This window comes from Embiotoca jacksoni, unplaced genomic scaffold (assembly GCF_022577435.1).
Source record: "Embiotoca jacksoni isolate LCO1_2020_lvr unplaced genomic scaffold, fEmbJac1.0.p SCAF_73, whole genome shotgun sequence".
NCBI classification, from domain to species: Eukaryota; Metazoa; Chordata; class Actinopteri; family Embiotocidae; genus Embiotoca; species Embiotoca jacksoni.
In genome coordinates this window covers 1,174,040-1,184,039 of record NW_027185429.1, presented here as the reverse complement: position 1 = coordinate 1,184,039, position 10,000 = coordinate 1,174,040, and the positions used below count along the sequence as shown (strand labels likewise).

Below are 10,000 nucleotides of genomic sequence, written 5' to 3'. Positions count from 1 at the left end.
TTTACAACAAAATCTGTTTATCTGGCTAAATGTTTATTCTTGAGAGTTATGAAAACATCATAATAAGACAACAGTCTGTTTCTACTGTTCCTAGTGGTGGAAAGGAGAAGTATTCAAATATAGAGGAGAGAATAACTGGAAACCTCAACTCAACTGTTACTGTTGGACTCCAGGCAGCCTGTTGGAGATCAGCTCAACAGCACTGGAGATCTGGATGAAATATTCATTATCTCCTTATATCTCCTGTTCAATGTGAACATTTACAACAAAATCTGTTTATCTGGCTAAATGTTTATTCTTGAGAGTTATGAAAACATCATAATAAGACAACAGTCTGTTTCTACTGTTCCTAGTGGTGGAAAGGAGAAGTATTCAAATATAGAGGAGAGAAACAGGAAACAAAAGGATGGAAACACTCATGACGTGATCCAGTCTGTGCTGCAGTGATGTGGTGAATCCACATTACACCACATCACCGTCACACTGCTGGTGTTTCCTCCACATCAGCCTCTACTGTCACCAGCCTCTACTGTCACCAGCCTCTACTGTCATCAGCCTCTACTGTCACCAACCTCTACTGTCACCAGCCTCTACTGTCGTCAGCCTCTACTGTCACCAACCTCTACTGTCATCAGCCTCTACTGTCCCCAACTTCTACTGTCATCAGCCTCTACTGTCACCAACCTCTACTGTCATCAGCCTCTACTGTCATCAGCCTCTACTGTCACCAACCTCCACTGTCATCAGCCTCTACTGTTACCAGCCTCTACTGTCACCAACCTCTACTGTCATCAGCCTCTACTGTCATCAGCCTCTACTGTCCCCAACTTCTACTGTCATCAGCCTCTACTGTCATCAGCCTCTACTGTCACCAACCTCTACTGTCATCAGCCTCTACTGTCACCACCTCTACTGTCACCAGCCTCTACTGTCACCAACCTCTACTGTCATCAGCCTCTACTGTCACCAACCTCTACTGTCACCAGCCTCTAACTGTCACCAGCCTCTACTGTCACCAACCTCTACTGTCATCAGCCTCTACTGTCACCAACTCTACTGTCATCAGCCTCTACTGTCCCCAACCTTCTACTGTCACCCAGCCCTCTACTGTCATCAGCCTCTACTGTCCCCACTCTACTGTCATCAGCCTCTACTGTCACCAACCTACTGTCACCAACTCTCTACTGTCATCAGCCTCTACTGTCACAGCCAACTGTCCACTCCAACTCTCTACTGTCATCAGCCTCTACTGTCACTCAAGCCTCTACTGTCATCAGCCTCTACTGTCATCAGCCCTACTGTCCCAACTCACTGTCATCAGCCTCTACTGTCACCAGCCTCTACTGTCACCAACCTCTACTGTCACCAGCCTCTACTGTCACCACCTCTACAGTCACCAACCTCTACTGTCATCAGCCTCTACTGTCGCCAACCTCTACTGTCACCAGCCTCTACTGTCATCAGCCTCTACTGTCACCAACCTCTACTGTCACCAGCCTCTACTGTCACCAACCTCTACTGTCATCAGCCTCTACTGTCCCCAACTTCTACTGTCACCAGCCTCTACTGTCATCAGCCTCTACTGTCATCAGCCTCTACTGTCACCAACCTCTACTGTCACCAGCCTCTACTGTCATCAGCCTCTACTGTCACCAACCTCTACTGTCATCAGCCTCTACTGTCCCCAACTTCTACTGTCATCAGCCTCTACTGTCACCAACCTCTACTGTCATCAGCCTCTACTGTCCCCAACTTCTACTGTCACCAGCCTCTACTGTCATCAGCCTCTACTGTCATCAGCCTCTACTGTCACCAACCTCTACTGTCACCAGCCTCTACTGTCACCAACCTCTACTGTCATCAGCCTCTACTGTCCCCAACTTCTACTGTCATTAGCCTCTACTATCACCAACCTCTACTGTCATCAGCCTCTACTGTCCCCAACTTCTACTGTCACCAGCCTCTACTGTCACCAACCTCTACTGTCATCAGCCTCTACTGTCACCAACCTCTACTGTCACCAACCTCTACTGTCATCAGCCTCTACTGTCCCCAACTTCTACTGTCATCAGCCTCTACTGTCATCAGCCTCTACTGTCACCAACCTCTACTGTCATCAGCCTCTACTGTCACCAACCTCTACTGTCATCAGCCTCTACTGTCACCAACCTCTACTGTCATCAGCCTCTACTGTCATCAGCCTCTACTGTCCCCAACTTCTACTGTCATCAGCCTCTACTGTCATCAGCCTCTACTGTCATCAGCCTCTACTGTCATCAGCCTCTACTGTCATCAGCCTCTACTGTCACCAACCTCTACTGTCACCAACCTCTACTGTCATCAGCCTCTACTGTCACCAACCTCTACTGTCATCAGCCTCTACTGTCATCAGCCTCTACTGTCCCCAACTTCTACTGTCACCAACCTCTACTGTCATCAGCCTCTACTGTCATCAGCCTCTACTGTCCCCAACTTCTACTGTCATCAGCCTCTACTGTCATCAGCCTCTACTGTCATCAGCCTCTACTGTCATCAGCCTCTTCACCTACATATCCACACATGGACATCATACTTCGGGGTCATTCTACTGCTCCACATGCTGGAAGGATGGATTTTAAATATAATCTGTTGATGCCATCCAAAATAAAATCCTGTCGTCACAGCTTGAAATGAAGCATTTTACTCCAACAATGGGACTGCAAAGGATTATGGGACGGAAAACATCTCTGTGGTAGTTGTTTGGTGACAACATGCACTGTGCAGTGAGGCTGGCTGCTGACTGGAGATCAGTGGCTCATGTCAACCTGTCATGTTTGTGTTCATGTTTAAATCAAATCAGATCCTTCATCAAGTATAATGATCCTGAGTTTAGAGGACTCTTTATTCCTGGTAACCATCCTGAGTTTAAATGACTCTTCATTCCTGGTAACCATCCTGAGTTTAAAGGACTCTTTATTCCTGGTAACCATCCTGAGTTTAAAGGACTCTTTATTCCTGGTAACCATCCTGAGTTTGAAGGACTCTTTATTCCTGGTAACCATCCTGAGTTTAAATGACTCTTCATTCCTGGTAACCATCCTGAGTTTAAAGGACTCTTTATTCCTGGTAACCATCCTGAGTTTAAAGGACTCTTTATTCCTGGTAACCATCCTGAGTTTAAAGGACTCTTTATTCCTGGTAACCATCCTGAGTTTAAATGACTCTTCATTCCTGGTAACCATCCTGAGTTTGAAGGACTCTTTATTCCTGGTAACCATCCTGAGTTTAAAGGACTCTTTATTCCTGGTAACCATCCTGAGTTTAAAGGACTCTTTATTCCTGGTAACCATCCTGAGTTTAAAGGACTCTTTATTCCTGGTAACCATCCTGAGTTTGAAGGACTCTTTATTCCTGGTAACCATCCTGAGTTTGAAGGACTCTTTATTCCTGGTAACCATCCTGAGTTTAAAGCCTCGGTGGTCCAGCGGATGTTTGCAGTGAGGAGGTGTCCTTGGTTTCTCCTTGTGTCGTCCTTTCAGCCTCCAGAGATTATCCACTGTCCAGATTGTACCGAGGGATTATTGTGTCTGTGTGCCAACACTTCTGTTCTGGTAACGAGAGGCCGATGACAGAGCAGCACTGTGAACGCAGCACATCTTCATCCAGAGACAACCTGATGGGAACTTTATATCTCAGACGGACGACCTCATCATCACTCAGCAGCTCTTTAATGTGCCGACACGACATTATTCTGAGAAATACAAGTTCACCAAACAATCTCTTCCTCATATCTCAGTTTATACTCATATTAAAGTCATTCCTTCTGTCTCCTCCTCCTCATCTCCTACTCCTCCTTCTCCTCTTCTTCTCCTCTCCTCTCCCTCTCCTCTATCTCAGTGATCTCAGTTATCTCATTTCCTCCTCCTCCTTGTCCTCTCCTCCTCTTCTTCTCCTCTCCTCTCCCTCTCCTCTATCTCAGTGATCTCAGTTATCTCATTTCCTCCTCCTCCTCCTCCTCCTCCTTGTCCTCTCCTCCTCTTCTTCTCCTCTCCTCTCCCTCTCCTCTATCTCAGTGATCTCAGTTATCTCATTTCCTCCTCCTCCTTGTCCTGTCCTCCTCCTCTTCTTCTCCTCTCCTCTCCCTCTATCTCAGTGATCTCAGTTATCTCATTTCCTCCTCCTCCTCCTCCTTATCCTCTCCTCCTCTTCTTCTCTCCTCTCCCTCTCCTCTATCTCAGTGATCTCAGTTATCTCATTTCCTCCTCCTCCTTGTCCTCTCCTCCTCTTCTTCTCCTCTCCTCTCCCTCTCCTCTATCTCAGTGATCTCAGTTATCTCATTTCCTCCTCCTCCTCCTCCTTATCCTCTCCTCCTCTTCTTCTCTCCTCTCCCTCTCCTCTATCTCAGTGATCTCAGTTATCTCATTTCCTCCTCCTCCTTGTCCTCTCCTCCTCCTCTTCTCCTCTCCTCTCCTCTATCTCAGTGATCTCAGTTATCTCGTTTCCTCCTCCTCTCCTCTCCTCTCCCTCTCCTCCTCTCTCCTCCTCTCCTCTCCTCTCCTCTCTTTTCCTCTCCTCTCCTCTCCTCTCCTGCACTGCCAATCAGGTCTCTAATGAGCACATTAATAACAACCAGATTCCCTCCAACACACCTGTCACTCATCAAGATGAGTGACAGGTGAGGAGAGTTTGTGCTGAGAGGCCTCAGAGGCAGCAGACAGACATCAAGGTCACGTCTTCCTGTCTCACATCCTTTCATCTTTCTTTTCTACAATTATTAATACTGCTGCATCACTGGTTATTGAATTTTCTAAAGGTGAATGTAACAATACAACGTATTATTGTCTTCATTCATTCATCGGTTGATTATGTTTTCCACTGGTCATTTTGCCTGGAGAATATCAGAAAACAGGAGATCTTTAATTGTCCAGTCAAAACATCAAACAAGACCAACTATGTCCAAACCTAGAATATGACTGGACCGTGTAGGAAACACTATAATACAGATATAGAAGAACCCGGTGACAGACGGTACGAGGCCGGTCCAGCAGGAAATTAGTACAATAATATAAAAAGCAGCAAATCTTTATATTTAATGTTTGCTGTTTATTGTTGATATATTACTCTCACAAATTAAAACCCAGGTTTTAATCACAGTGAACCAATGGACCTCATTATTTCAGTCCTCCTCCATGTTTGTTGAGGGAATGTTAACACGACTTAAACATGAACCTGTTTGATTGTTGTGCTTGAAGTTGTTTAGATGGCGTCGTGTAAAATAACGTTAGTGTGACTGATATAAAAACTGTGTTTGTTGCAGTGAAATTCTGCGAGGAGGTCAAAGGTCGGAGGTCAGAGGTCAGAGGTTAAACCGCTGACGAGCTGTTGGGGTGTTTTTTAACAAGGAACCTTTCTAACCCGTCTGAGTGTTGTCTCAGGTGCGTATTTTAAAATGTGTTCAGAATGTGTGTGTGTGTGTGTGTGTGTGTGTGTGTGTGTGTGTGTGTGTGTGTGTGAGAGAGAGAGAGTCAGGAGTCACACACACACACACACACACACACACACACACACACACACACACACTCTGACAAATACAAAAAGCAGCACTAACATCACTTGACAGGTATGCTGCCCTAATTCAATGCACCTGTTGCCACGGTAACGTGACCCATTGTGTGCACACCTGAGTGTTTCCAGTGAGAACAGGTTGACATGTAGCTGTGAACACACAAACGTTATCTGACACTCCGACTCGTATTACAACATAAACTCCTCATTAACGCATGAAAAGAGAAGAAACACAGAAACTTCAAAATCATCAATATTACTGAATTTTCTGTCTGATAGTGAAACATTCAGTGATTCATGAAGCTGCAGTTATTAGTCAAATAAATAATCAAGTCTTTTTTCATGGTCCCATGTCGTCATGTTGATGATTCATGTTCTTATTGATCCAGACACTCCTGAACGTAACACCACCAGTTGCTGCTTGGATTCTTTAAAACAGACTTTCAGCAGCAACATGAGATAAAACAACTATTTAATGTACGATGCTATGAATGCAGCTCATTAGGTTATATTTCTATTATAGAAATGTTATAAAACAGGAAAAGCAGCAAAAAGCCAAAAGATCTCCAAAACACCGAAGATACACCGGTCGATGTGCAGGAACATACTTTATCCAAGTGTTTGGAAACCAAGAGAAAACATGTTTAATCCAAGTTGGAGCAAACAGAAGTTTAACTGAAGAATTCAATGTTTCTGCTTTAAATAAAAACTTCTATAATCTGTGGTCCACCTTGGTACCGGTCCACCTTGTTACCGGTCCACCTTGGTACCGGTCCACCAGGTACCGGTCCACCTTGTTACCGGTCCACCTTGTTACCGGTCCACCAGGTACCGGTCCACCAGGTACCGGTCCACCTTGTTACCGGTCCACCAGGTACCGGTCCAACAGGTACCTGTCCACCTTGTTACCGGTCCACCAGGCACCAGTCCACCTTAACCTTAACCAGCTTACCTTGGGAAGGTATGCGGCGTTCCGGACCCGGTCCACCATCTCCAGGCCCTCGGGGTGCACAGCAGCCACGTGGGACCACATCCTCTCCCAGGTGACACTCTCGATGGGAAAACCGGTCCGGTTGACGTAGAACAGAACCCCCCCATCCTTCTCCTCTTCCTCCCCAGGGGACCGCGCGCTGAGGTTGGGGGGGGGTGCAGAGGACTCCTCCTGGGTGCTGCAGCGGAGGAGGCAGTGCGAGCTGGTGCTCTTGGACCGGCCGTGCCGTCTCAGCTTGGCCGGGGAGGTGCCGGCCCGGCTCGGGGAGTTGGGTCCAGTCATTGATCCCGGGAGGAGGAGGAGGAGGAGGAGGAGAAGGAGGACGAGGAGGAGGAGGAACAGTTAGGGTGGGCAATCCTCCTCCAGCTACAGGAGCTTCTTCCTGTCAGTCAGCATCACTCAGTACATGTTGGAGGTCAAACCTGGGAGGAGAAAAAACAGGAAGTCAACTTCACCAGAAAACATGATTCATCCTCAGATCAGGTCTGCAAGCTGTAAAATCCTCCAGGTACTCTTTAAGAAGAGGCTTAAAAACTCCTGGAAGAACAGCTGGACTGCTGTCCATCACCTGGACTGCTGTCCATCACCTCTCCAGATGTTCCTCAGGAGAAGATCTGATGATGAGGGCTGATGGTGCTGGAGCAGAGCATGAAGCCTTCACAGCAGAACCAGCGACCCGGCCGGGAGGCTCCATCCGCTGCAGCAGCACCAGACTGACCCGTCCACAGATGAATTGTTGAATTGTTGGGTTTCTCTGTATAATATTGTAACGTCTTGCTGTAAGGACGTTAATGTGTTAAGTGCCATGAAATAACCTATGTTGTGATTTGGCGCTATATAAATGAAGTTGAATTGAATTGAATTCCTGCTGCTCTCATTTAAATCACATCATGTCAATCACGTCTTAAAATTGAATTTACCAGAAAAAAACATTTGACGGAAAAATAGGTTTAAAATCACAACCAACGTCCTGCAGGAACACATGAAGTAATGAACAGATAAAATCTACATCCAGAAGAACATGTGAAGTAATGAACAGATAATATCTACATCCAGAAGAACATGTGAAGTAACGAACAGATAATATCTACATCCAGAAGAACATGTGAAGTAATGAACAGATAATATCTACATCCAGAAGAACATGTGAAGTAATGAACAGATAATATCTACATCCAGAAGAACATGTGAAGTAATGAACAGATAATATCTACATCTAGAAGAACATGTGAAGTAATGAACAGATGATATCTACATCTAGAAGAACATGTGAAGTAATGAACAGATAATATCTACATCTAGAAGAACATGTGAAGTAATGAACAGATGATACCTACATCTAGAAGAACATGTGAAGTAATGAACAGATGATATCTACATCTAGAAGAACATGTGAAGTAATGAACAGATGATATCTACATCTAGAAGAACATGTGAAGTAATGAACAGATGATATCTACAAAAACATTTGACGGAAAAATAGGTTTAAAATCACAACCAACGTCCTGCAGGAACACATGAAGTAATGAACAGATAAAATCTACATCTAGAAGAACATGTGAAGTAATGAACAGATAATATCTACATCTAGAAGAACATGTGAAGTAATGAACAGATAATATCTACATCTAGAAGAACACGTGAAGTAATGAACAGATAATATCTACATCTAGAAGAACACGTGAAGTAATGAACAGATGATATCTACATCTAGAAGAACATGTGAAGTAATGAACAGATGATATCTACATCTAGAAGAACACGTGAAGTAATGAACAGATAATATCTACATCTAGAAGAACACGTGAAGTAATGAACAGATAATATCTACATCTAGAAGAACACGTGAAGTAATGAACAGATAATATCTACATCTAGAAGAACACGTGAAGTAATGAACAGATAATATCTACATCTAGAAGAACACGTGAAGTAATGAACTGATAATATCTACATCCAGAAGAACACGTGAAGTAATGAACTGATAATATCTACATCCAGAAGAACACGTGAAGTAATGAACTGATAATATCTACATCCAGAAGAACATGTGAAGTAATGAACTGATAATATCTACATCCAGAAGAACATGTGAAGTAATGAACTGATGATACCTACATCTAGAAGAACATGTGAAGTAATGAACAGATGATATCTACATCTAGAAGAACATGTGAAGTAATGAACAGATGATATCTACATCTAGAAGAACATGTGAAGTAATGAACAGATGATATCTACATCTAGAAGAACATGTGAAGTAATGAACAGATAATATCTACATCTAGAAGAACATGTGAAGTAATGAACAGATAATATCTACATCTAGAAGAACACGTGAAGTAATGAACAGATAATATCTACATCTAGAAGAACACGTGAAGTAATGAACAGATGATATCTACATCTAGAAGAACACGTGAAGTAATGAACAGATGATATCTACATCTAGAAGAACACGTGAAGTAATGAACAGATAATATCTACATCTAGAAGAACATGTGAAGTAATGAACAGATGATATCTACATCTAGAAGAACATGTGAAGTAATGAACAGATAATATCTACATCTAGAAGAACATGTGAAGTAATGAACAGATGATATCTACATCTAGAAGAACATGTGAAGTAATGAACAGATGATATCTACATCTAGAAGAACATGTGAAGTAATGAACAGATGATATCTACATCTAGAAGAACATGTGAAGTAATGAACAGATGATATCTACATCCAGAAGAACATGTGAAGTAATGAACAGATAATATCTACATCTAGAAGAACATGTGAAGTAATGAACAGATGATATCTACATCTAGAAGAACATGTGAAGTAATGAACAGATAATATCTACATCTAGAAGAACATGTGAAGTAATGAACAGATGATATCTACATCTAGAAGAACATGTGAAGTAATGAACAGATGATATCTACATCTAGAAGAACATGTGAAGTAATGAACAGATAATATCTACATCTAGAAGAACATGTGAAGTAATGAACAGATAATATCTACATCTAGAAGAACATGTGAAGTAATGAACAGATAATATCTACATCTAGAAGAACATGTGAAGTAATGAACAGATAATATCTACATCTAGAAGAACATGTGAAGTAATGAACAGATGATATCTACATCTAGAAGAACATGTGAAGTAATGAACAGATGATATCTACATCCAGAAGAACATGTGAAGTAATGAACAGATGATATCTACATCTAGAAGAACATGTGAAGTAATGAACAGATGATATCTACATCTAGAAGAACATGTGAAGTAATGAACAGATAATATCTACATCTAGAAGAACATGTGATCTTATTATAAAAACATGATAAAACTCGTTATAATGCTGGTTTATTGTTACCAAGTGAAAGAGATCAAAAACGTTTTAAAAACTGGGTCGAAAGTCACCGGAACACCGGAAACTTCATCTATGGGTTTTTTCCCTGTTCG

The 10,000-nt window shown here is 42.9% G+C and overlaps 1 protein-coding gene across 4 annotated transcripts in view; it reads right to left on the bottom strand.

Annotated features, from left to right (window-relative positions):
* vash2 (vasohibin 2) overlaps positions 1-10,000 on the bottom strand; it is a 17,677-nt gene that overhangs the window by 7,039 nt on the left and 638 nt on the right. For 2 of the 4 annotated variants that reach the window (XM_069177502.1, XM_069177506.1), the window contains exon 2: positions 6,497-6,957. In XM_069177502.1, the coding sequence (XP_069033603.1) occupies positions 6,497-6,817 (321 nt within the window). In that variant the 5' untranslated portion in view covers positions 6,818-6,957. Of the gene's footprint in view, positions 1-6,496; positions 6,958-7,103; positions 7,488-10,000 lie in introns of those variants that run through there. The other 2 variants (XM_069177504.1, XM_069177505.1) reach the window with 2 other exon arrangements.